This window comes from Pipistrellus hanaki (genome assembly GCF_964339955.1).
Source record: "Pipistrellus hanaki genome assembly, chromosome: 9".
Classification (NCBI taxonomy): domain Eukaryota; kingdom Metazoa; phylum Chordata; class Mammalia; order Chiroptera; family Vespertilionidae; genus Pipistrellus; species Pipistrellus hanaki.
Genome location: NC_140511.1, coordinates 40494193 through 40520834, shown reverse-complemented (window position 1 = coordinate 40520834; position 26642 = coordinate 40494193). Strand labels below are relative to the sequence as shown.

Sequence of the window (26642 nt, the reverse complement as noted above, 5' to 3'; positions counted from 1 at the left end):
TCCCCACCTGGCGGCAGCACACCCAGTGTCCGGTGGAATCACTGTGGGGCCTGTTCTAGCCAGTAACACCCACAGCTCTGACTCCTGTGATACCCCTCGCCTGGCTCTTCTGTCCCTTTAGTGGGTAGTTGGTCCCTAAAATAGAGGCCTCGAAGGAAAGCACATTACATAGATGGAGCGTTAAGAGGAGCCCAAGATGCAGTCAGAACCTCTAAGAACATCATTTCCACAGGGAGGGAAGTCTGTGAAGTGAGGGCAGAGCATATAAGCAGTTTTTTTTGTTTGTTTGTTTTGTTTGGGGAGGGGGGGGTGTTTTTCTTTCAAAATCAGGACTCCGTAGTGGGGCTGCCACGGCTGGTGGTCCTACGGAGCTGCGTGGCCAGGAGCAGAGGCCAGCGCTGCTCTAACCAAACCGCAGAGTGCCTCCTGCCGCCAGCAAGAACCTGAAGTGGCATTTTAACAGCGAGAAGGGGTCTCCTCGTGGTCAAGATGGGGAAACCAAGACCCAGAGGAAGAGCCTTTTGCTCAAGGACCCGAAACAAACCCATTGCAGTCAGGGCTGGGTTTCCTGCCCCTTCAGTCCCTGTTTTATCTGCTCATTTTCTCACGAGGTCATCACGAAAGCCTCGTGGAAAATTAAAAAGAACCAGTGACATGCCTCATCCCCTCACAGTGGCTTTACAAACCACAAGGGTACGCTGCCACCCGGTGGTGATCTGGCTCCTAAGCACTGTTTCCAGCAGCCCGGCTGCAGTTCACAGAGACGGGGGGCCTTGCTGGGCAGGAGAGAGACAGGGGACACTCACGTAGCCCCGTGGACTCCATCCGGGATGCGGTGTTCACCGTGTCCCCAAAGAGGCAGTACCGCGGCATGGTGAGGCCCACAACCCCCGCTACGCAGGGCCCTGGAACCCAAACGCACGTAGTGAGCTCAGCAGGTCCCAGACCTCAGAGAAGTCCCTTCGACAGTCTTTCCCTTCCTTCCTCGACCGTCGTCCCCACCCCACATTGTGGACTCCCGCTGGGGGAGGGCCGGGGGGGATGAAGCTATCCGGAGAGGAGGTGACATCTGTGCCAAGCTCTGGGGCGGGGATAGGTGGACACAGATACGTGGAAGCCAGACTCTGCGCTCAGGGAGCTCCCAGCTCGGTGTGGGGAGATGTGTGAACTGGGATCAATGCTGTGAAAAGGAAGCACCAGGACTGCCACCCCGGAGAGGGAACCCTGAGCCGGGCCAGAGGGCTTCCTAGAGGAGGTGGTGCACGAGCTGTCTTGACGGATGAGAGAATGAGTCAGCAGGGAGCAGCAGGTGCCAAGGAGGAAGGGATGGGGGCATGAGAAGGAGATGTCAGAGAGGCTGAGGTCTCTCCCAGACCCATCCCAGCAAACATTTAGATCAGGGGTCTTCAAACTACGGCCTGCGGGCCACATGCGGCCCGCAGAGGAGTCTGATCCGGCCCGCCAGGTTTTTTGGGCAGTGAGCGCAGCCGAGGTGTTACAGTAGGAATTAGTAGTTCATATAGTCCGGCCCTCCAGCTCTCTGAGGGACTGTGATCTGGCCCCTACCCACTTTAAAAAGTTTGAGGACCCCTGATAGATGTTTGCATGACCACAGAAGGTCCCTGTCCTGTCCTGCCTCTTCCATCAGACTACCAGCTCATCAGCATGGACTTAGATGCTCTTGACAGATGCTGAGACAAAAAAAAAAAGTGTGACTCTAAGCATGGATTCTGTGATTTATAACATTCTAGAACCTTAAAATAATAGAGGGAGGAAAAAGGAACATAAATGTTCTCTATTAAAGAGTTTTAGAATCTCCGAATTCCAGAAGCACCTCATTGGGGTTGCCTCACCCAGTGCCCCAGGCAGGGTTGGGAGACTGTGTGGCCCATCACCCCCACGGCCCCCAGCCCATACCTGAGTGTAGGCCAGCCCTGATGCAAATGGGCACATCGGGCGCATGCCTCATCCGGAAGTCGCCCACAGAGCTGAGGATGTCCAGGGCCATGTTGGCAATCTCGGCCGCGTGCCGGCTCCCGTTGCGCCGGGGCAGCCCCGATGCTACCATGTAGGCGTCCCCGATGGTCTCCACCTAGAAATCACAGCCTTCACACTCTCTCCCCGGTCTGCCCACATCCCACACCAGGCTGCCTACTGGGAGCCCACGACTACCCCCTGGTCTGTGGTCCTTGGGCCATCTCTGCCTGCCTCTCCTTCCAGCCGCTCTAGCGCTCTTGGGTCTATGTTTCAGATCGCCTTTGTCTGAGTTGCAGGACACCAGGCCTGTCCCATCTCCCCTGGCTCCAGGCCATGAGTGCCTCGGTGGCAGAGCAAGGTGCCCCTCTGCACAGTGCCACAGTGGCAGATCAGGGCTTGGTCTGGAGAAGAGCACGTGTTCATTGAATATTATCCTATTTTCCAAACCCCATTGGCCTTCCAACATGGACTGAAAAGGATGCTGATTTTGGAATCAGACAGATGTAGGTTCAAACCCTGGTCCTGCTATTTACCTTGAGCAGACCCCTTCACCTCTGTGAGCCTGCTTCCTCTCGTGTGGAATGCGTATTAAAGATAAAGTATTCAAAGAATCAGGCGCATCAAGGACGCTCAATAATGAAGACTTCAGTCTCCATCATCATCATCTCCTCCTTGGAGAAGATAGAATCACAGAGTCTCAGAATTGGGAGGGATTTTAAAGTCTAGTGAGGCATTGCCTGCTGTGTGATTTCCCTCTGGTCCTGCCCTGCACCTGGTTAGCTCATGTGTCTGGCCTGGGTCCTGTCTCCCATAGGCAGCCCGGGAGACCTGCTGCTTGATGTACCCCCCACCCCCCACCTCCCACCAGCCCTCCAGGTGTGCAGCTGCAATTCAGGGACAGTGCCCCTGCTCTGGGCACCCAGCATGGCCTCAGAGGGGTGAGCCAAGGCCCTGACTGGCGAAGAGGAGCAGTAGAAAGCCCCATGTTGGCCACACATCCAAACCACATTCTCCAAACTGCTGAAGCTGACCTCCTGCCCTCCACCTGCCTGCGGCTGACGGAAAGGGAGAGTGTGGTGCAATCAGCAATCACCCTCCAGCCCCAGCGGCAGAACGATGACCAGGCACAGGCTCGGACTCATAAAGATGAGCTCGCAAAGACTTAGATCTCAGGTCATGGCTGCAAGGGAGGGTTGTGGTTCTTTTAAAGATGGCGGAACACAGCCGGGGGAAAGATGAGAGCAAAAGTTTCCATACTGACAAACAGATGTGAATGCTAACTCCACCCCTGGCTTGCTGAGGGACCTTGGGCAAGTCACTCGCCTCTCTGAGCCTGTGTTCTCATCAGGACAGTAGGGAGGATGATCCGTCCCTCCGAGGAGCACTGCAAAGATTAAATGAGAGGCCCTGTGGCAGTCCCCAGCTGGGCCAGCCTCTGTAGGTGCTTAGCTAGTGCCGGTGCCCCAGTTCCCAGGCTGTGCTTCCAGGGAGAGGCCTCGTGGCTGCACCTCCAGCCTACAGGCCGCATGTGTTGGTGAATGAATGACACGGCTTAGTCGCAGAACCACTGTAAGCCATAGACACTTTCAGGTCTGTTTGTAAATGGGAGCGTGAGGTTCAGAGTGGTGAAGCGATTTGTCCAGGGTCACTCGGCAGGCAGTATGGCTGGGGCCAGACTCACCCCCTGGGGCAGCCCACGTGGGCTCTGCTCTGGAGTTCTGTCCGTAAAAGCGCTCACTCAGCGCGTGCGGGGAGGGAATCACAGACCCCCGTGGAACCAGGAAATGATCGCCTGGCTGCCTCCCAACCCAGACCGGATTAAAGAGCAGTAACCAGATCCTGCTGGGGGCGACGAGGGGAAACCAAGGCAGATGGCGTGAGTGATGAGAGACGGGCTCGTACATCGTGAGGAATGGGCCTCCTGCTCCCCCACATCTGGAGGGGTGTGCGGGCCTTGTTTTATGTCATCTCACTCTGCCAGAAAGACGCAGACCTCTTGGCCAGAGTTCAGAGCAGATCAGAAGGCATGATTCAGAGCTGGGAGGGACACATGTGTGAGATGAGATTAGCAGGGGAGGAAGAGACAGGCGAGGGTGACTCAGGGTAGATCAAAGCTGCCAGGGCTCAGCGAGGCCAGACGAGATGAGATGAGGAATCTTTCCCTGGGGCCGTGGGCCGGGGCAGCTCTGGAGGGAAGAGGGGAATTCAGCCAGCACAGGAGATGACACCTCAGCATCCAGCTGAACAGGGAACAGGAGGGAAGCAGCATCCTCGGGATGTCCCATGGCTCAGGTCTCCGTAACCAGGTTGGGTAGTGTGGTGCAGTGGGCAGGGCCAGGTGGTGGGGGTGGGGGTGGTGGACATTGCAGATTCCTATTCTGGCTCTGCCACCTACCAGCTGCATGACCTCGAGCAAGTCACTTCTCCTCCAGGCCTCAGTGAGCAGCTCATCCCGCTAACACACACTTCCTGAGGGCCTGCACGTGCTGGACATTGCCAGGCACTTGGGACAGAGGGGTTTAGGTTGGAAGTATGGCTTTGTACAAGGGTAGTTACGAGAGCATCACACAGGCCGCTCCTAACCACGTCTGGAATGACAAGGAAGCTAACCGGAGACCAGGATGACCAGAGGGTGTCAGGCAAAGAGGAGGGAGAGCAGCGTTCCCGGGCGAGGGGGCAGCATGTGCGAAGGCCTTGTGGCTAGAGACAGCAAAGCGTGCGTGAGGAATATAGAGGGCGGTGGAGGTGGAGCGACCAGAGATGCAGCTGGGAAGGTAGCCGGATCAGCTCCCAGGGGACCCTGTGGGCCACCAGGAACATCCATCTCACGGGGGTGGGAGCCCCACTAAAAGGGGGTTTGGGGACTAGAATACCCAGGCTCAAATTTCAGCGTCATATCCCACTGGGAATAAGTAACTAGACAAGCCATTCCATCATTTCATTCTCCTCAGAGGGTACCAGTACCTACCTCACAGATGATTGTGATGGTTAAGTGGGTTCATACATATAAAGTACTTGCAATGGTGTCCGGTATACAGTGAGCACTCCATAATTACCGGTCATTGTTGTCTGGGATGCTGTGCATGATGCTGTCAGCAGACGCCTGGCACCCTAAGCACTTAGTTCTCCCCCCTGAAGCTTCCTGTCCAAGCAGCCTGTCCACTCTGGCTTCAGCCCCAAGGCGCGCCTGCCCCGGCCCTGTGTCCTTGGAGAGCTATGGCTGGAAGGGGGCTGGGGAGTCACAAGCGAGGGCTAAGGCCAGTGAGTATGGCCCTTTCCTGGAACCTCCCCCCCCACCGCCTCTGCCGGCTGCTGGCTGCCTGTCTGAAGCTGACCCATGACCCCCAGCAACTGGATCAGAGCAAAGGGCAGGGTTGCAGGGCGGGGGGGGGAGTCCCCCAAGCAGGCCCAGTAGGGCAGGAAGCTTTCCCCAGGTTACAGAGCCCTTCTACAGGGCGGTAGGATCCAGCCATTATCTGGAAACCCCTGTCCCCGCCCCCCTTTCTGGGACTGAGGTCATTATTTCTGTTTTACAGATAAAGAGCAGAGGCCCAGAGCAGGAAGCCATTTGCCCAAAGCCACATGAAGCTGGGGGCCAGGCGGGGGTGTGAAGCCAGGATGAAGGGGTGCACAGATCATGAAGGGTCTTGACAGGTCTGCCAAGGCCCCTGCTGCCCTCCCCGGGGCCCCCACCCACATACTCCCGCCACAGACCCCCTTCCCTTTGTGTCCAGCCATCACAACCCACTCAGCGTCCTTCACACTCACCAGGCCCACTCTCTCAAGCCTCACGCTGCAGTACTCATTCCCCCATTGTGACAGGAGCCACCACACCAGAGTGAGCAAAGGTAGGAAGACAGCCCTTCCTCCACAAAGCCTTCCTTGCTCTTTATTCTGCATGTCTACCCCTGGCTGGCAGCCTTCCTGGCCTTCACCGCCTCCCCGGTCATCACTTTCCCTGTGGGTTGGGTTGCCTTCATCATTTACCTACATCACCAAGTGCTCCCTGAAGGCAGGCATGAAGCTGACTCCTCGTCTGCCCTTGCCCACCTAGCCTGATGGAGGCTGAGAGACCATGGGGACCAGAACTGAGTTTTCCCAGCCAAGGCTCCAGAGATGCGAGAGAGCCCAACCAACACCAACAGAGCTTTCTGTCTCATCCACATTTGACCACAGATATATGACTGAGTCTATATGAGTCCAGAGAACTTTCCAGCTCACCTATAGGTTTATGAGCAATCTACCTAGTAAAAGAATAACATGCTAATTGACCGTACCTTCATGACACCCCCCAGCCAATCAGGAGTGAGAATGCAAATTAAACCAACAAAGATGGCATGTTAATTTGCATGTGCAGGCACTGAGCAGCTGAGGTGGGGGGCGAGACACTTGTGTCATTGCCATGGCGATGACGCAGGCGTTTTGCACCACCCCAGCCACTCCAGGCCTCTGGGCAGTGCGGGAAGGTGGAAAGGCTTCTCCAGCCAAAAGGCGGCTCCGGCCAGTGCAAAGGTGGTGCCAGCAGCCAAGGGACGGAAGGCCCATGAATCTTCATGCATCAGGCCTCTAGTAATACATATCATTTCACACACCTAGGTTTGGGGGTTGTTACATAGCATTAGCATCCTGATAAAAATACATGAAGAAATGACTGGGAACAAACGTGTGACATCAACAGAGTGGTAAAGGAAGGAGAGATGGAACTCCAGCCTCCTGGTACTCTCACCTTGTACACATCGTGGCTGCCCAGAATGGCATCGAACAGCGTGTAGAGGTCATTGAGCAGGCCCACCACCTCCATGGGCTCACTCAGGGCCGAGATGGTGGTGAAACCCACAATGTCACTGAAGTATATGGTGACGTGGTCAAAGTACTCCGGCTCCACCGTCGCCCCAGTTTTCAGAGCTTCGGCCACAGACCTGGAGAGATGGGACAGATCGAAGTCACAAGGTAGAAGGATCCCCATCCCACAGTTTGGAGGTAAGGGCTGGGGGAATATTTTGGAGGAAATCCTGGGTTGAACGTTAGAAGATCTGGGACAGATCTGCTGATGTTCTGGCTGCCCTCCAGCAAATGCCTGTCCCCTCTGGACACGACTTTCTCTAAAGTGAGTCAGGAGACACTGTACCCTCTCCTTGGCTCCCAAGAGAGTGAGGTAGCAAAAATTCCAAACCCGTGTGCCCAGCACAGTGCTTCGCTCATGTTAGGGCTCTAAGAACATATGTTGGATAAATACCTGGTAAACAATGAGTGAACTGAATGAATTCATGGGACCCAGATTTACTGGGCGCCTGCTATGTTCCAGTCCCATGCTCAGAGCCACCGAGGCTACAAGCACAACCAGGTCCCACGGGGCCACTCACAGAGGGAGCATCTGAGAGAGCAGCCGTTCCGTCTTCTGCCGCTCCAGCTCCAGCTCCTCGGTCCGCGCCCGGACCAGGTCCTCCAGGTTCTGGGAATACTTCTCCAGCCTCCGCAGCATAGACTCGGCAACGCTGGTCTTCTGGCCTCGGTTGATGTTTTTGAACTGAAGATGGAATGAAATTCCCAATTCATCCCTGAAGGTCAGCACACTCAGCCCGCAGCTTGTTCACAGTCTGGTTCACAGGAATGAGCCAGACACAGTGCCTGCCTGGAGGGCATGGACTGGTGGGGACCAGACATGGAATAGATGGGGTGGCAGCTCTGCTGAGGGAAAACACAGACGGCCAGGAGACGCTGGGTTGGATCTGTGTGAGGTGGGCAGAACGGACTTTGCAAAGGAGCCCACGCTCAGCACAGCATTGCCGTTAGCAAACCCTGGCCCTGCTGCATTGTACTTATAATACAACAACCCTGTGGAAAAGGCACTCTTTGTTCCTCTCAAAGATGGATGATGGACAGATGGATAGATGGATGGATGGATACTAGGTGGATGGGTGGATATGATGTACGAATGGATAAGTGGATAAATACATGGGTAGATAAATACCGTACGTAGAAAGAATATATGTAGATTATTTATATAATAATCTGTTTCTACCTCTCAATTTCCCTCTATCCTCCAAAATTTTTTAAGTACTAAGAAAAACAAAACAATGCCACAAAATAAAATAATAAATAGATAAGGATACTGGGAGCAAAGAAGAATGAAGTTTTTTTTTTTTTTTTTAAAAAAAAAAAGCTATTTAGCACTGAGGTCTGTGTGCAAAGTGCGCACTAGAATTTGGTCCCGAGTTTAGATATGAGCTTCCTAGCAACGAGGCAAAGAGGGAAATAGAGATGGCGTGATCCGTGGAGTCTGTGAGACAACGGGGCATTAAACTGGTTTCTACTGCGGGCCCTGAGCAGAGAGACACCGCCCTGAGGTCTCCTGTGAGCACAGCTTGTGTGGTTACAAACCGGGCGGTCAGCAACCTCCCAGCCTCTCCCTGGCAGCGTTCCGCTGGGCTGGGGCCTGGGGCCTGGAAGGGGAGGCACGAAGGTATCACCTCAGGCTTGATGGGTTGGCCCCGTGGGAGCCATTAGCCGGTTCAGGCAGGCCCACACACGCCACTGCCCCACAGGCCCGTACAGACGTGCCTCACCCCCCACCCCCGCCCTTCTGCAGTCCCCAGGGCAGGCCTGGGGGCCCCAGTGCCCCTCAGATCCCCCACTCACTCCTCAGGAGCTAGTGCTGCCACCGCAGCCACAAACAGCCTCTCTGCCCCGGTGCCAGGAGGCCCGGGATAGGGCCAGGGTTCCCAGTGCCAGCTCTGCAGACAGACGAACCGGGGCTTGCCCTCCAGCCCCCACCTTTCACCCCCTCGGTTACCGTGGGCAAGTCCCCTCTCCTCTCTGTGCCTGGGTTTCTCTCTGGAAAGCCCAGATGACAACGAGAATTAAATGAAGTCAGCGGAGCACAGTGTGGGGCGTGGCGCTCAGGGAGGCACTCAGAGGCGGAGCCTCAGGCCCCCCTCAGGGTTACTGTGCTGGTCTGTTGCCCCCTTTCAGGGCCCCAGGGATAGTGTGGGGTTCCCCCTGGGCAAAGTGAGGTGCATTCATCAGCCATTTCTTGTGAGCGCTCACTCGGCTCCTCCTGGGAGCACCGACCTGCGTGTAGATCTGGTCCAGGCTGGGTCTGTCCTCCGGAGCCTCCTCCCAGCACTGCTCCATCAGCTGGATGCACTCGGGCGGCCCGTGGTCAGGGGACACCCGTGGCCGGCACAGGGGAGGGGCCGATGCCACCTTTCTGATGATTTCTGCAACAAACACCACGTGGTGGTGGCCCGAGGTCCCCCGGAGGGCTGCGGGGGGGGGGGGGCGGGGGGGGGCTGAGAGGGAGGGGAGAGTGGGCTTCTGTGCAGGGATGTGAATGGGGCCTTGAAGGTGCTCCTCAGCCCCTGCTCTGGGCCCCGAGGCATGGTGGTCAGCTGACCCAGGACTCTCACTTCCCTGGGCCCGCCCGGGTGTGGCTAGGGAAAGGGTCTCAGAGACAGGGCCTGCTGCAGGGTGGGCTTTACATTCTCGGTCTGCCACCACCTGCCTGTGAGAGGGTGGCCAGGGCAGTGACATGCCTGAGCCTCCGTCACCCCATATATGCAATGAGTGTAATGAACTGCCCTCTTGAGAGGGGTGCTGAGGAAGGAGATGGTGGAGGTGAGGTGCCGGGCACCCAGCAGGCTCTCCCCACCCCTAGATGCTGAATCAAGTGCTGCTGCTCTGTTGTCAGTGCTGGCCACCGGCTCTTTTCACCAGCCCTGCCTCCTGTAGACTCTTTGGTGCCAGCTCCCCACAAGTGCCAAGCAAAACCACATCTTCACCATCATCATCATCACCGTCATCATCATCATTTCCCCAAGACAACCCTGCCGTGGACCTTCCTGCATCCATGTGATAAGGCCAGACTAGGATGCTGGGAGGGAGAGGGGCTGACGTTCAGGCTTTCAACAGGTCAGGGGGGAACCTCGACATTATCCGTTTACATTCTCTGCAAGCTGCATCACCTCTCTGAGCCTCGGTTTCCTCACCGGTAAAAGGGGCAGAATAACTGCACAGACCTGCTAGGGCTGTTTCCAGGCAGCTCTGAGTAATCCCTCTGAGGAGACCCTCCTCCCCTGGTGGGAGGAGGGCATCCTGGGAGCCAGGGAGGAGAAGAGTCTTTCTGGGTTTCACTCCCCTTCCCATCTCTTTGTCGGCCTCCCGGTTGGGGGGAGTGCCTGCATCACTGTCCCATTTTACAGACAGGGAAACTGAGGTTCCGAAGTCGCCCACAGCCAGAGGGCCGCTAAAAATAGATCCCAGTACAGAGCCCCATCTCCTCCTGACCTGGGCAATTTTCTCCATCCACCCAGAGGTTCCCAGCCTGCGGCCCAGACCCGAGGGCCTCCTCCAAGGGGAGGGTCTGGAAGCTGGATGTGCTCACAAAGGGGTGTGAGCAGATGGAACCCATCATTCCATCCCGCGCACACATGCACGACACGTTTTCAAAAGCACTCAGCGGGGGCCGCGATGACTAACACAGAAATCCAGTTCAAAGTGTCGCCGAGTTCAGAGCAGATTTTGTCTGTGGGTAGGCTCTCAGGCAGCGGATATTAAAAGTCAGATAGGAGCATGTGAGGCTCCAGCCTTTTCTGACCTTGAAATGGAGTCCTCCCAGGCGAACCTGCTGGAACCTCTGGCCCAGGCCCGGCCCGCTGTCCTCACCCCACGCCTCACCATGGCTGATGCGCCTGCTGCACACCCGGCCCCGTGGGGAGATGCTCCGTGGAAGGCACGGCGAGATTTCAGGGCAAAAGCACGGAGCGTGGGTCGGGGAACATTTGCTCAAATCCCAGACCCACCGAGGAGTCTCCTCTCTGAGCCTCACTTAACTCTCTCTGAAAGGACCGAACTCACCCACCTCCCAAGTGCCCCGCACAGACAGGATCTTAAAAAGGTGCCCTTTCTGCAGAAACCGGTTTGGCTCAGCGGTAGAGCGTCAGCCTGCAGACTGAAAAGTCCCAGGTTCCATTCCGGTCAAGGGCATGTACATTGGTTGCGGGCACATCCCCGGTAGGGGGTGTGCAGGAGGCAGCTGGTCGATGTTTCTCTCTCATCGACGTTTCTAGCTCTCTATCTCTCTCCCTTCCTCTCTGTAAAAAATCAATAAAATATATTTTTTAAAAATAAATAAATAAAAATAAAAAGATGCCCTTTCTAACAGGGTCTGTGTCTGAGGGGGGGAGTCAGGAGTGAACCTGAGAGCCTCATTAACACAGCCCTAAAACCGCCCAGGCGGGTTTTTACTGGGAGCCCACAGGGAGCCAGGCACTCTGTCTGAAGGGTGTTCCTGAATCCTCACAACTACTCTGGGAGGCAGGCGTGACGGCCCCATTTCACAGAGGAGGAAACTGAGGCTCGGAGTCTGAAAGGGATTTACTCAAAGTCACGAGGTGAGGTGAGGTGGGGTGGAGCTGACTTAGGCGGGTGACCCCTACATGTTATGCCTGTGCTCTTAGCATTTTACTCCCTGTGATCAGGAAAAGCACCCCAGGCAGTAGCAGACTCTGGTCTCACAGCCCAACCCCAGGGTGACCACGGGGTTCCAAGCCTGGTCCCTGCACCTACGGCAGACAGACAGAGCCCCGGCTGAAGGGTCCTGCACTGGCAGGCAGGTGTGACTACAGATGGCTTGGGGGTCCCATCTGGCTGGTCTTCCCTCTATCAGTGCAGAGGGGGCGGGGGAGGAGGGACAGCTGGGGAATGTTGAACAAATGGCCTGATGAACCTCCTCCTTCCCACTTCTCCACCTCATAAATGTGGGGCCGGGAATGCTTCTTAGTCACTGAGCAGCGCTTTGGTGGAGAGAGAAAGTGGGCCGGCCTCCCTGTGAGTCGCAGAGTATCCACTGGGGGGCGGCGAGGGGGGCGGAGGGGACGGGATGGTGGGCTCGGCCCCACCACTGCCCAGCTCTTCAGGCTGAGATGCCAGGGCCCCTGTGGGGACGGGTCCTGGGACTGGGTGGAAAGAGCAGCCTGGAGCCCGGAAGCCCTGGCAGAGACCACGGAAGGAGAGGAAACATTTCTGAAGTTGGGCCCTGGCCCTGGGGTCAGAGGTGAGAAAATGGCTCAGACCGGGTGACAGTGGGAAAGGTGTGAGATTCTCCTGTCCACCCCAAAGTGTGGGCACAGAGAGGCTCTGGAAGGCGCCCTACCCAGCAGAGAACCAAGCCCCCAAGACCGAGCAGCCTGCCGCATCAGACATGGGCCGGGTGTCTGGCACATCGTAAGTCTGATTCCTGTTCTAAAGGGGAGAAATCGGAGGCTCAGAGAGGGCGAGTGATCGGTGTCAGGTCACACAGGAAGGACATGCTGGGGAAGGACCGAGGTCTGCATGGACACAAAGTGTGTGCTGAGCACTCCGCCTGAGCGTCTGCACCCTCGGCAGTGACCCTGGGAGGGGCTGGGAGGGTTGGGGCTCTCCCCAGAAACCAGTGTCTTTAGCTGCCGTTTTGTCAGAGCTGCTGGAGGCTGCCTGGCTTGAGCCAGAGAAACCCAGCAGCGTGTGATCCAACAGGCCAGTGTGTCCGTGTGGTTACTTTCAGGCCGGAATTCCGTGATGTCACGGAGCTCCCCGGCCACGTGGGGGGCAGGGGGGTGCTGTACCTTCCGCCGAGAGCCCCGAGGACCCGTAGGGTGGGCCTCGGGTCAGGACCTCCTGCAGGATGATGCCGAGGCTGAAGACGTCTCCTCGGAGGGTGCCCCGCCCGGGCCCCCCGGGCCCCCGCAGCAGCTCCGGAGCGGTCCACAGCAGGTCTGCAATCACAGGCCAGGGCCACGCCACGTCGCCCTCCATCCACCCACGCTGGGCTGGGCAGGGCAGCCATTGCCCACACGTGGTGTCACCACCTCCTCCCTTCAGCCCCGGGAGGAGCTGGTTCCTCCCCGTTCACAGTGAGGGGCCCGAGGCTCAGGAGGACAGCCGCCAGGTCACCCGACCTGGAGTGCTGGAGGCCTGGAGAGCTCGCCTTTGCCCCTGCCTCACAAGCACTCGAGGCCTCAGAACCAACTGCCCACCCTGAGCTGACCTTCCGGGGCGGGCCGTGGGCAGGGGGCCCGCCGAGCACCCAGGAGCCCTGCGTAGCCGTGGTCCGTGACCTTCAGCACAAAGCGCTCGTCCACCACACAGTTGCGGGACTTGAGGCGGCCATGCGGGAAGCGCTGATGGTGCAGGTACCGCAGGCCCTGGGAGGGGTGGACATAACGGGGGTCCTTCACGCCTGTGGTGAGTGAAGGGGACCCTGGTCCTCTCAGAATTCCCACGCACCCCAGAAACCCTTCCTGCCTCCCTCACCCTTTGCCACACCATTCGGACTTGTCTCAGACAAAGGGAAGAGAGCCCGGGCCTGGGAGATCTGGGCATCTTGTCTCCCTCCCCTCCCAAATTTCCTACCCACAAGATTGTAAGATACTATAAAGTAACCTGGAGGTTATTTTAGTTGTTGCTTTAAGCCAGTACATTTGGGGCTAAATTGTCCCCCAGGCATAGATAGCAAGAACAGTATGTTAGTCCCCACCCAAACTCCCTGCCCCCCAGTTGCAGGCCCAGGGGAGGTTCTCACACAGATCAAATCCAGCAGCAGGGAGGCCTGGAAGGTCCAGTCCAGCCGCAGAGCCTCATTCTGCAGCAGGTCCTCCAGGCTGCCCCGGGCACAGTGCTCCAGCACCAGGGCACTCACCCCAGGGGCCACGAAGAGCCCCAGGCAGGTGGCAACGTTCTCGTGCCGCAGCTCTCGCATCTGCCAGGGCAATGAGCATCGTGGGGCCCCCAGGGGTTGGACCAGGTGAAATCCACAACTCTCAGCACATCGGCACAGGGCTGAGCACAGAGAGGCTTCAGACATGTGGATGGATGGATGGATGATGGATGCACAAGCGGAAGATAAATGGATGGGTGGATGCATGGATAGATGGATGGATGAATGAGTAAGTGAGTGAAAACACAATAGATGAATAAGTGAATGAGCTGTGACCAGTTCCATGGTACAGGGACCTAAGCCTGTTTCCCAACCTAAGTGGCACCATGATCCTGAAAACCCCAAGACTCAGTGATCGATAAGGAGGAGAAGAGGTGCAGAAGGGACCAGGGCCGAGCAGAAAGCAGCCTCCCTGATGGCTGCCCAGCAGTCCAACCTGCGATGCTAGCATTTGCTCAAGCAAAAAAGGTGGAACCCTTGCCTAGGAAGGCCCTCCTCACAAAAACAGTTCAGGGGTCAACTAAGAGACGGAGCGCTGAACACTCTCTCCCTTAGGGGTTCACAGGCATATTAACATGCTAGAGGCCCGATGCACGAAATTCATGCAAGGGGCTCAGCACTTGCAGCCGCAGCTTTGTCCAGAAGTTGGTTCCATTGTCAGTCTAATTAGCATGTTATGCTTTTATTATTATAGATGTGGGGAGGTAAGAATGGCCTCAGATCCTTTGACACCCCTGCCGTCGAGAGGTGGGGCCTCTGTGGCCTCCCCTTGAGTCTGCGCAGGCTCTGTGACACTGACCAACAGGCCATGGTGGAAGTGGTCCAGAGTTTCAGGTCTGGGTCTTAGAAGACTGACAGCTTCTATTTCCTGTCTGTGGGAGCCCTGAATGACCACAAGAAGTCCCTCTACCCAGAGTCACCATGCAAGAGAGACCACAGGGAGAGGCCCTAGGAAAATTGTTTAGCCAAGCCCTGCCCAAATTTCCTACCCACAAGATTGTAAGACACTATAAAGCAACCTGGAGGTTATTTTAGTTGTTGCTTTAAGCCAGTACATTTGGGGCTAAATTGTCCCCCAGGCATAGATAGCAAGAACAGCATGTTAGAAATCCCGAGAAGTCCTATCTCGAACCCAAGCAACTTCCAAACTCATTTGGCCACAGTCGAGCCTTTCCTTCTAGGAAACATCTACACACATTGGTTACTGAAATGCCTAACCTCCGGTCACTTAGTCTCTGCAAACCCAATTTCAGATGTTGGGAATAAAAATAAAATTCACAATTTATCAAAGCTGTACCACTTGGCAGGGCATGGCTAGTTTTTTTCGTATATTTTCTCCCATCCTCAACATTCCCCTGGGGTGGTTTTATTAGCTCCATTCTACAAGGAAGCGAAGTGTCCTGTGAGGGCAGGACTCCACTTGGGATCTTCCCGACTCCCATCCTGGGCTCCTCCTCCATCCCCCCACCTCTCAGGATGGTGTCAATCTCAGGGGTGAAGGGACTTCTATGATTCGTGATGATAAGTGAATGGAAGGGATGATGTCTCTTCTCCATGGCCGTATCCTCCAAACCCAGAACACAGTTTGGCAGAGTGGATGCTCAATAAATAGCGAATAAATAGTGGGTGGGTGGGTGGCTGGATGGAGGGATGGCAAGTGCAGGATGAGGCCCTTGGATGGTGCTGAATACACACAGGTGGTGAGACTGATGGGAATGTGGCTCTGGTGGTTATGGCGACGATCACATTAAGGTGGTGACATGACTTTGGGATGCTGGTGTGTGATGGTGACAGTGAGGGTGTATGTATATGCGATGGACGTGGTGGCCAGGTGGTGGCGATGGTGGTAATAGGAGGCAAGAAGCTGCCACATTGAGTAGGGACCAATCCAGACCACCAGAGCCTCCTGATGGCACTCTGCCCCAGCCCACCCTCCAGGCCCTCTGCATCCCTACCTGTCTCAGGAGACGGAGGCAGCTGGGCCGTAGCTCCAGGGCCGTGCCAGCTTCCAACGTCTTCAGCCGCACCCACTCCCCCTGCTCAGGAAGGAACACGAGTTCAGCTGCGGCCGGTTCCCGGTTCCCAGGTGTGTGACCCTGGGCGGACCCTCAGCCGCTCTCAGCCTCAGCTTTTCCCCATATATGAGTTCTCTCTGTGTGCTCCGAGGCCAGGGGAACAAAGCTGGACTTGGGCCGTGGCCCTGGGAAAGAGCCAGGGGCCCGGCTTGGCGGACAGACTCCAGTTCCCGTCCTAACTCCACCACTTCCAAGTTCTGTGGCCTTGGGCAGGTGGCTTCCGATCTCTGAGCTTCACCTTTTAGTTCTGATGCCACCCCCATGCAAGGCTGACAAGATGGTGGCTACCAAGGCATTAGCTCCTGGCTCCAAGGTCAGTTTTACTGGCAGGGCCTCAGACACCCCAAACCCTGGAGTGTGACCCAGGGACTCCAGGGCAGGGGCAGAGGCAGAGGCCTGCAGCCCAAAGCTGCCACCTCAGCCCTCTCTCCCTCCCAGCGAGGGCTCCTGCCTCCTCAACCTCAGTGGCAGCCAGAGGGCCAACTTGGAGAAGCAAACAAAATGTGTTTTGTACTCTTTAAAGCCTCCTTTCAGCAGGAAAGAAAAAGAGATGGAATTCCCCGAGGAGAAGGTAGAAAAGGAGCAAGAGCCGCATGTTCCTTCCTGCAGGAACCGTTAGCGTGAGTCAGGGAGGAGGGAAGCGGAACCTCGGTGAACTGCTACCTGTGAGGATACAGCACCTGAGAAATCCAAGTGTCCTCAGCGACCTCCGAATCTCCCAGTCTAACCTCTGACCCCCCAGCCTCCCTGTCAGCTGGGAGAAGGAGTGGCTGTCCTGGGATGGTGCTTCCCTGACAAGACAGGGTCTCAGGGACCAGGATCTCACTGGCCGTCCCTGGAGCAGGCAGGTGTGTGATCTGGGCTGGCCCCGGTGCTGAGCGGGGCCCTGGGGTGGACCCACCACTGACAGTGCCCAGGAGCTAGCTGGTCAGACCACCAGCCATGCTGGACCAGGAGCTGGGCGTCCTGCTTCCCAGTCCTGGCCCTGACACCCACTTGCTAGGGTCCCAGGAAAGTCACTGCCCTTCTTCAGGCCTCAGTTTCCCATTCAGTGATTAGGGTGGGGCCCAGAGACCCGGGAGGCCTGTCCCAACCCGACCACAGCTCCCCAGGTCTGGGCATTGGGGTGGCAGAGGCTCCCACCTGGTACAGGGCCACGTTGGTAGGCTCCTGGGAACTCCTTGCTGACCCCTGGGCCACCGACCTCAGGCTCCCTCCATCTGCCGCACTTCTTGATTCACTCGCACTGTCCCTATCCGACTGCAGCCTCTGGAGGGGGCAGGCACCGTCAAAAGCTTAGACGGGGCCTCAGTCCCCTGCTTGCGCACCCATCCCACACCTGGCCCACCCACCCGACTGCTCAGTGGTGGGTGGACGAAGGCGAGCTCCTGGGCTGTCAGCAGGATCCGGCGAGGCCCCCGCACCAGCTGCAGCTGCCGGACGCCCAGTCTGGAGGGGAGAGGAAGTGCAGGGCAGAGGGGCTGGCACGAATGTCACTCCTGCCTCTGGCCAGAGCCCTCACCTATCCTCTCTCCATTTCCTTTCCTGCAGTCCCAGCCGGGCTGAGAGGGCACCAGCAAGCAGTGCCCGCCTCAGAGGCCCTCAGCCCGGCTCAGAGCTGGACTCCCAGCCTGATGTGCCTGCTGGTCCCAGCCTCAGTGTTTCCATGTCGCCTGGAGGCCTCGGGGGCAGCCAGAGCCAGGGGAGAGGAGGGCTGGGAGGGGAGGAGGCCTGCTCCTTCCTGGGTGTGGCTGAGGCTCAGGGAACAGGCGTTTTCACACCCAGAAAGAACTGTTTCCAAAGCTGAAGGTGGCCCTGGCCACGCCCACTGCACGGATGCTTGGCTGAAACTCGGGGAGGACGGGGTCTCGTGTGAGGCCCAGGCTTCTTCCCCAAGTCTCCCATGGGCCTCCTCAGGGGACATCCGGGTCTCACAGGCTCTGACAGAGGCCCTGGGATGGGCAGGAGGGCAGGACCATCCTGAGGTCCTGGGAACAGACTATGGGAAAGCCCCCTGCAGATCGCCAGGGCTCTGCCCTCAGGAGAGAGGCCCTGAGGGGCTAGGAGCACAGAGGGGATGCCGGCTCAGGCACACAGTCTCACCTGAGGAGGCAAGTGAGGGCCCCGCCCGCCAGCACCACGACACAGGCCAGGGCCAGAGCGAGGGAGCTGCCCGGGGGCCGGGTACCTGGGGCGTGGGAGGAGGAGAGGGCAGACGTGAGTCCTAACAATAACGACCTCACCAAGAGTACAGCCCCCCCACTCAGCCCTGCACCTTCTTCATGGTCCCCTCTGGGAAACGGGGACACCCACCTCTGCCCACCCCCCCCCCCAGGGGGGAGGTTCAGAATGGCCCCCAGTTAGGAAATTCCAATCTGTGGCCAGATCATCACACACAGATATTGATTCCAGGGCTGCTGCCTGGATTTTCACCTCCGGCTCCCTGCCCTGGCCAGGAGGACCCTGCTCAGACCCCATCAGAGTCCTGATCACACTACGGCCCTTTGTCTGCCAGATTCAGGTCTCTTTTCCCTGGACTGAGAGCAGCTGGACAGCGGGGCCTGTGTCTCAGTTATCTCAGCGTCCCTGGCTGCTAACACAGGGCCTGGGCACGGCAGGTGCTGGATAAAGCTGTGTCTCCCTGTCCATGGTTATTCTACGTCTTCTCACATGCCCTTCACAATGGGCCGCTCACTACTTGTTCTGGCAGTCAGCGCCATTGTCTTTCACGTTGACTGTCAGAAGAGTCCTCCTTACACTAAATCCAAATCTCTTGATGTCAGGAGTCAAATGAGAAGCAGCTGTCTGGGGCCACATGCTCTGGGAGTGTTTTAGCCCTGCTCAGTGGAGCAGCTGCCTTGCTAACCTTCCCTGCACCTCACAACTGGTGGTTCAATCTTCTCAACACAGGTGCCAAGTCTCTTCTTTGTACTTGTTCCTGCACCTCAGGGGAGCCTTAATAAGTGACGGACAGATGGATGGATGGATGGATGGATAGATGAATTACCTCTGATGCAGAGTGCATTGGGGTCAAACCAGCAGCTGGAGTCACGTGCCGGAGGGGCCCCTCCTGGAAAGTGGATGGCCCTGCCGAGGGGCTGCACCTGCCACGTGCCTGTGTCCAGGATGTGGGTGGGGACCAGCTGGCTCTCCTGACCATCTGAGTCCAAAATGACGTACTGAGCCAGCCTCCTGCCCTTCTCGTCCGTGCGGATCCTCTGGCTAAAGCCGGCCACATCTAGAGCCCCTGTGTGGGCCCCTAGGTGGCCCGAGGGCCCTGCCCCGTGGCTCCCAGAGCGGTTCAGGGCATGGGCCAGCAGGACCACAGCATCATAGATGGTCCCAAAGAGCGGGGACGCCTGTGGAAGAGAAGGTCCCTCAGCCCCATTGCCCCGGGCACAGGCTCCCTGAAATGTCTGAGCCAGCAGCCATCGCTAGGATTATCACCCCCTAACCATCACCCCCAACATACTCCTCTCTTTGATCCCACCATCACCTCAGTCCCCACTCAGCAGCCTCACAATCCCCATGACTGCCACCATCATGGCCACCAACACCACCGGCTCTGACGTCTCCAGGCTTCTTAAATCTACCTAATATGCCCCAAACAGAACTCCCGGTCCTGCAAGGTCCTGCCTGGTTCTACCGCACCAAACCCATCCCCCAAGTGTCCCCCACCCCCACTTGTTCTAGGAAATAGAACTGCCTCCTGCCTGGTGTCTCAAACCTCACCTTGATTCCCGACTCCTCTCTTTCTTGCTTCCAGTTCACCATCCCATCTTTTTGGCTTTGTTTCAGAATTTATTCCAAACTCAACTGACTGCCACCTGGATCTGTGTTACCCTCGCTGCTCACCTGGACCACACAGCAGCTTCCCAAGGGCCTTCCCTGCCTTTAGCCCTCTTCCGGCCATTTCCCATAAAGCAACCAAAGTGATTTTTAAAAAGACAAATCAAATAATTTCTTACCTAAAGCCCACTGATGGTTTTTCTTATGTTAAGTCCAGGCTCCTAACCCTGGTCCAGAAAGACCCTCGTGATGAGGCCCAAGCTCACCTCGAATCCCTCTCCCCATCACTCAGGACAGTCCAGCCACTCCTTCTACCTGCTCCTCTGGCTCTGAAGTGCACACTGCCCCAGGGCCTTTGCAGTTGCTGTTCCCCCTGCCTGGCTGCTCTTCATCCAGAGCTTCACCTGGCTGCCTCCTTATCACTCGGCCCTCAGCTCAAGTGCCACCTCCTCTGCGGGCTTCCCTGCCCATCCTATCTCTTGTTGCCCACTATCCATGCCAGCCACTCTCTGTCACGTTACCCTGTTTTACCTTATTGGCAACATTATCACTATAAAATTTTGTTATCAGGTTGCTCAGTTATTGTCCATCTCACACCAACAGAATGGAAGCTGCTTGAAAGCAAAATCTGTCTTGTCCGTCATTGTGTCCCTGCCACCTGGCACAGTGGCACATGAGAAGGACTCACTTCACGTTTGTCAGATGAATCACTGGTTCAATGCCCCTTTATCAGCCTCTGAATCTCTGTCACCACCTCTAGACGCCACTGCCTTCTTATATCAAGAAGCAGAGCCACCTGAGTCCTGTGAACCCAAGTCGAGCCACAGTCACATCCCCCACCCCATACTCCTCAGATTCACCGTGGTGACTCCAGAAAGCCTGCCAACACTCTCTCCTTCTCATCGGCACAACTTGCTAGAGAGATGCAGAGGAAGGAGAGGAAGAACGTCTGTAAGAGAAAGAGCAGCTGGGCCAGAAATGACAAATGGAAGAATTGAGTCAGAGATTTAAAAATTAGAAGCAAAAGAGACTCAAGAGGAGAAGTGACCCAGCAGGCCAAAAGAGTGAATAATATGAGAAAGAACACACACACACACACACTACGAGAGAAAGAGTATTCCAGGGACCAGACAAAGACCCTTTGTCAAGTAAGGGATGGGTCCTGTGCCCACAGGGGAGGGGGACTGACAGGCCAGGAAGCCTGCATGGGGGAGGAGAGCAGGCACACCTGCCCCTGGCCCCGTGCTCTGACCCCGGTGAGGGGCTGCACTGACCTACCTGCTCTGGATCCAGGTGGGCGGCTCCCTCCTCACTGGCCCCGGCAGCTCTGACGACCTTGTCCACGGGGCCAGACTCCAGGGTGACGCTGAGTACTGCATCATAGACCTCCCGCAGGGGCCCCCCCTGGCCGAGTGCTGGGTAGGAGCGGTTTCGGTAGGGCAGGGCGAAGAGCATGGTGTCGTAGGGCAGGAAGACCAGCCGCCCGTCTGCCAGGCCCTGGGCCCGCGCTTGTCTCAGAAGGGCCGCCTGCTCAGAGCCTCCCAGGAGCGCCGAGTGCATGCACAGCACCACGGCTGGAGGCAGACATGGCAGGCTCACTTTTGCAGGCCTTCCCTAAAGCCCGGAAGGCAGTGGCCCAGAGTCTGAGGTCCACCCCCACCCTCTGCTGCCACTGCCGAGCGTCCCCGCTCCACCCCCTGAGGGATGGGGAGAAATATCCCTTCCATCTGCTCCCTCTGTAACCCAACATCCAGGACCTCCCAGTCTCACCTGAGAACAGCTCCCTTCTAGCCTGCACACCCAGTCATCATGACCCACTTCCCACCCTCCCTGTGCCCTGCTGTCTCTGGCCATTGCTCATGTATGCTGACAGCTTGCTCTGGGTTAGCCTAAAGTGCTTTTGCAAACGTTTAGTCATTTGCTATTACAACCATGCTAAGAACTATGTTTATCATTATCTCTACTTTCAGACAGGAAACCAAGGCCCAGAAAGGTTAAGGAATGGCCCCAGGTTCCTGTTGCAATCCCTTTCTCTGAAAAATCCAGGAGTATGGAGCCACCGAGGAAGGTTGATGGCCTCCCTGATGGGGCCTGGGGACCCCTGTCATGTGGAAGTCAGAGCCTGAAGCCCAGCCCCTCTCTGCTGAGCCCTGGGTGGCCATGCTGAGTGGACATGGGCAGGAGCCACCCCATCGTGGCCTCAGAATAGTAAGAAAGGTCCTCGGAGAGCGACCCACCAGGACGAAGGGAAACGGAACGAGGGCTTTCTTTGTCCCTTTCCCTCTGCCTGGCTTCCTTCCACTTCCCACCAAACCTCCCCTCTCTTACTCGCAGTTGGAGCTGTTCTATATATGGCCACACGAGGGAGCGAATGCACAAAACTGGGGGTGGTTCATGGGTAAAAGCCTGCATTGATTTGTAAGCAATGCTCTCTTTATCTCCTCTTCACAACCCATGAAGTAAGTACTTTTATTAAGTTCATGCCATTGATGAGGTTTAGTGACTTGCCTGAGGTCACACAGCTGGCAGGAAGTGGGTCAAGTGTGGGATCCTGGCTATCTGAGTCCAGAGAATGTGCCCCTAACCACTCTGCATCCTGGCTCCTGAAAGTCAGCACAGTGGCCTGAGATAGCCCCGGGCTCCCACCCCACCGCTGATGTTTGAACCAGATTTCAAACTCCGCCAAACTCCTTGCCAACCCTGAGACTCGGGCGTGTTACTTCCCTCTCTGAGCTGCAAAGCGCAGGCCTCAGCAGGACTAGCTCCCAGGGCTTCTGGGGGGAGGGGGGGTGTGTTGAACTCGGGGTCAAGATCTAATCCCAGTGTCTGATTTGGAGGAAACTCCCCATCAGTGACCACATGGAGTCCAGGCTGCCCACGGGAGGGAGGCCCCGCGTACACTTACCTTTCAGACCGTCCACGCCCCGCAGCTGCTCCAGCACCTCCGCGGCCCCCTGCTCCCCGGGGCCCAGAGACGTCACCAGCACCACAGGCAGCCCGTGGGCCCTGAGAGCCACGGCCACCTGCCGGGCTGTGGCCGCCCAGACGTCCTGGCGGGAGGACACGATGGCCACGCGGGCCCAGCCGAAGTGTCTCATGACGGACAGCAGCACGCGGGCGGCCGACGGCAGCGTGGGCACCAGCTCACCCCCGCCCGGAGGAGCCTCGCACGCCCAGGAGAAGAGAGTCTTGCCCCAGCCTTGGGCCAGCAGGGCTGCCGCGGGGCAGTAACCGGGGTTGACGGGGCCCACAAAGGCAGCCACGGTGTTCTGGTGGGCCAGAAACGCGGCCAGGGCGCGGGGGGTGTCACAGCCCGTGGGAAGGACCACGGAAGCCAGCCGCGAGCCCAGCGTCAGCGAGGCGTCCTGGTTGGCCCGGTCCACGGCCAGCTGGGCGGCCTCTCTGGGGAGAGCCTGGGCAAAGATGGGGTCGCAGTCCCAGGGGCCCAGCACCCCCAGGGTAAACGCCCCCACCCCCCAGGCCAGGTGGGGGAGGGAGCCGGCCCACAGAAGGGCGCCCCAAAGAACCACAGAGAAAGGCGGCAGGGAGGGGGCGCCCCTCGGACCGGTGAATGTGGATTCCCACAGACCCTGGCATGTCCTCCCGGGCAGCAGCCTCCAGTGCCAACCTTCAGGGTACAAGCCCCCCTGCCGTCCTGGGAAAGAGGATAACGACAAGGTTTCTGGCATTTTCTGCCAGCACTTTCAACATAATTTGGAGGGAACACCCCCCCCCCCCCCCCACTTCCAGAAACTCAGCCTCCTCATTAGTAAACAAGAGATTTGGACCCATGATGTTGGGAGACAACCCGCCCCCCATGATGCCCAAGCCTGGTCCTGGGCTGGCGCTCGGTGGCTCAGCGTTGGGCTCTGGAGCTGGCCAGACTCGCTCACTGCTTCCCCTCCCCGTGGCCCAGACCAGGGTCTGAAGTTTTCCAGCCCCATTTTTCTCTTTGGCAAAACCTGGATGATGAAAGCTACTTGAAAGGTAGGAGAGGGTGGGGGAACAAGGGAGAGATCAACCAAAGGACTTGTATGCATGCATATGAGCCTAACCAATGGGCACAGACAACAGGGGAGTGAGGGCATGAATAGGGGGCAGGGTTATTGGGAAGGTAATGGGGGAGATGAGGACACATATGTAACCTTAATCCAGTGGTCGGCAAACCACGGCCCGCGAGCCACATGAGGCTCTTTGGCCCCTTGAGTGTGGCTCTTCCACAAAATACCACGTGCGGACACACACATACAGTGCGATTGAAGGAGTACCCCGATTAAGTTAATAACAATGTACCTACCTAATAGTTTAAGTTTTAAAAATGTGGCTCTTGAAAGAAATTTCAATTGTTGTACTCTCGAGTATATCGCTCTGTTGACTAATGAGTTTGCCGACCACTGCCTTAATCAATAAGGAAATTAAAATGCAAAAAAATAATAATAAAAAGAAAAAAAAGAAAGCCACTTGGTGGAGTTACTGTGGACAATATGTGAAGCACTCATCACAGTCCCTGGAGCTCAGGGGTTCTGTAAGTCCTACCTGGTCCATCTATTGCTATTATTTCTCCCTGCACTTGCCCTCCAAGCTGGGTCGAGTTCTCCTGGTGCTCAGTGCCTCCCCTGCCCTTACCTCAAGCCCAGCACCGTTCCACAGTACCTGACCCCGCTGGACCCCAGGGGTCCCACGGTGTAAGCAGGGCCTGGGGACAGGTAGCTCCCCCGTCGCATGTCTGTGGCTGGGGGGCTTACAATGCATGTGCACCATTCCCGCTCTGGCCCCCACACAGCCCTGTGCAGACAGAGGACTTTCTGTCCTTACCGCACAGGTGAGGAAGCACAGGGGAACTGAGGGAGGGCTTCTGGACTGGGACACTCCCCACTCCGTCCTACTGTGCCAGGACCTCGATGCCCTCCTGCAGCTTTGCAACTCCCGCCTGGCCTCTGCCTGCACCCCTAGCATTGCCCTTCCCCACCAAGTCCTCCCACACCGCTCATGCAGCCAGCAGCCTTCCACTGTGGGCGCCCAGGAAGGTGTGAGATCCCTCCTCACCCTTCAGAAGCTGCCAGGCTGGTAGGGAGGCGGGCCCCAGCCAGGAGCAGAGCTGACCACAGTGCGGGCTGCAGGCAGGGCCAGTGAGGAGGCTCTGAGGGCCTCCTGGGGAGGCCGCACGGGAACTAGCTGACCCTGGGGAGTGTAGCTTGAGAGAATAAGAGTAAGCCCTCCTGAAGCCAACAGTGAGGATGGCTTCTGCAGAGCAGCTCCTTAGAGATGACATTCAGAGCAGAGGAGTAAGAAGGGCCTTGGAGTCTCATCGGTGAACACATCCTACTTTCATCCCTCACTAGCCCCTCACCTTGGGCAAGACGCCTGGCTTCTCTGAGCCTCGGCATCCTCATCTGTAACAGGGAGCTGAGAACAGCCACCCGGTCCTGTGTGCGGAGACTGCCGTGTGGAGAGCACAGTGGGGCTGCTCGCTGCCGTAAGTAGGTAAGTGAGCAGCACGTACTGAGTAGGTCCATGCTAAACAGCTCAGTTATCACAGACATCACTCTCTGTGGGTCTTTGCGGGGAGGCAGGTGCACTGCGGTGCAGAGAGCTGGCTGGGAGGCGGGCATCTGAGTTTCAGCCCAGTCCTGCCTCTGCCCCTCAGCTGTAAAGAAGCCAGTTTGCAGATCTGGCCAACTGTGGCTCCTTCGGATCTGTGAAACCAGGGTTCTCCCAGCTCAGGGCTAAGTGACTTGGGGGGGTGGCTGCTCTCCCCGCAGCCTCTGGGGAGCCCTCTGCACCCTCCCTCCTCTTCTGCCATGATGCTCCGCGTGGTCTCCTAGCATCCCGGCGTCAGGACGAGTCCCTGGGAGGAGACGGGCTTGTTCTGGGCTCGCAGAGAGCTAGTCATTCCCAGGTGGGAAGGCAAGCGTACGTGGCTGATCCTAATGACAGCCACCTTGCCCTCAATTTGTACTTTCCAAAGCACTTGTGACCCACTGCTGTCCCTGTATTCCCTGAGGCCCTGAGTTGAGGCAAAATGACTGAGTGGGACAGTGACTGAGGTCTCTCCGAAAGTTAGGGCTGAACTGAAATAGGGTTTAGCTTCCCATGGCCCAGGCAAAGGCAAAAATCACCTCTTTTATTGATGACCTCAAACATCAAAACTGAAATATCCTAGGAGAGCCAAACTTCTAAACCCAGTCCTCTGTGTACGGGTGGGGAAACTGAGGCACAGAAAGAAGGAATAAGAAGGGCCTTCCCTAGGTCCCACAAAGCAGCAGTAGGCTCCCCTGACCCCACTGTCGTGCTGGCCACTCTCAGCATCTGGGAATTCTGCATCTGATGGCCTGCAGGCACTCAGAGAAGGCCAAGGCCTGAAGCAGGGTCAGCCGGCTGGGGGGTGGGGAGAGAGGGGTCAGAGCAGGAGCCAGCATTAGCGGCAGCTCTGCTGCTGGTTTGTGGGGTGGAATTCATATTTCTACCCATGCCTCTGCTTTTCCATTTGTCCTGGAAGGGCTTAATTTAAATGTTTAGGTCTCCAGCGACCCTTCAGCTCTGATGTCCGGGTTGTTAATAAATATCAGAAACAGATGACTTTTGTCTTTGAGGCTGGCTACGTCCCCTCTCCCAGGAGTGTGTGGGCTGCCAGTGCTCCCACCTCTGGCACAATGGGCTAACACACACCTTCCTGGAGAGAGGTCACTTGCATTTTTTAAAAAATATATTTTATTGATTTTTTACAGAGAAGAGGAGAGAGGGATAGAGAGCTAGAAACATCGATGAGAGAGAAACATTGATCAGCTGCCTCTTGCACACCCCCTACTGGGGATGTGCCAGCAACCAAGGTACATGCCCTTGACCGGAATCGAACCTGGGACCTTTCAGTCCGCAGACCGACGCTCTACCACTGAGCCAAACCGGTTTCGGCGGTCACTTGCATTTTTAACCACAGATTGCTTGGCTCATAGAATCAAGTTCAAGTAGTTAGTCAACTCCATCCTATCATAACCCAAAAAGATGAAGATGCCCTTAGCTACATTAACAGAAAAACACCCTCCCCCAATAGGGAAGGTGACAGGAATCAGGGAATGGGGCTGGGGGATTCCTGTCACCCTCCTGAC

The 26642-nt window shown here is 57.0% G+C and overlaps 1 protein-coding gene across 1 annotated transcript in view; it reads right to left on the bottom strand.

The window, feature by feature from the left end:
* Window positions 1-24260, bottom strand: part of LOC311627523 (guanylate cyclase D-like) — a gene marked incomplete at both ends in the record, with an annotated part of 30018 nt that extends 5758 nt beyond the window's left edge. Inside the window, 16 exons of the mRNA XM_084894034.1 lie at window positions 807-905; window positions 1918-2092; window positions 6704-6896; window positions 7341-7504; window positions 9049-9197; window positions 12582-12731; window positions 13004-13160; window positions 13538-13714; window positions 15628-15708; window positions 16891-17016; window positions 17100-17196; window positions 17851-17935; window positions 18755-19106; window positions 20815-21110; window positions 22442-23094; window positions 24163-24260. Of these exons, the coding sequence (XP_084750160.1) occupies window positions 807-905; window positions 1918-2092; window positions 6704-6896; window positions 7341-7504; window positions 9049-9197; window positions 12582-12731; window positions 13004-13160; window positions 13538-13714; window positions 15628-15708; window positions 16891-17016; window positions 17100-17196; window positions 17851-17935; window positions 18755-19106; window positions 20815-21110; window positions 22442-23094; window positions 24163-24260 (3052 nt within the window). The remainder of the gene's footprint in view (window positions 1-806; window positions 906-1917; window positions 2093-6703; window positions 6897-7340; window positions 7505-9048; window positions 9198-12581; window positions 12732-13003; window positions 13161-13537; window positions 13715-15627; window positions 15709-16890; window positions 17017-17099; window positions 17197-17850; window positions 17936-18754; window positions 19107-20814; window positions 21111-22441; window positions 23095-24162) is intronic.
* Between the last annotated feature and the right edge of the window lie 2382 nt (window positions 24261-26642).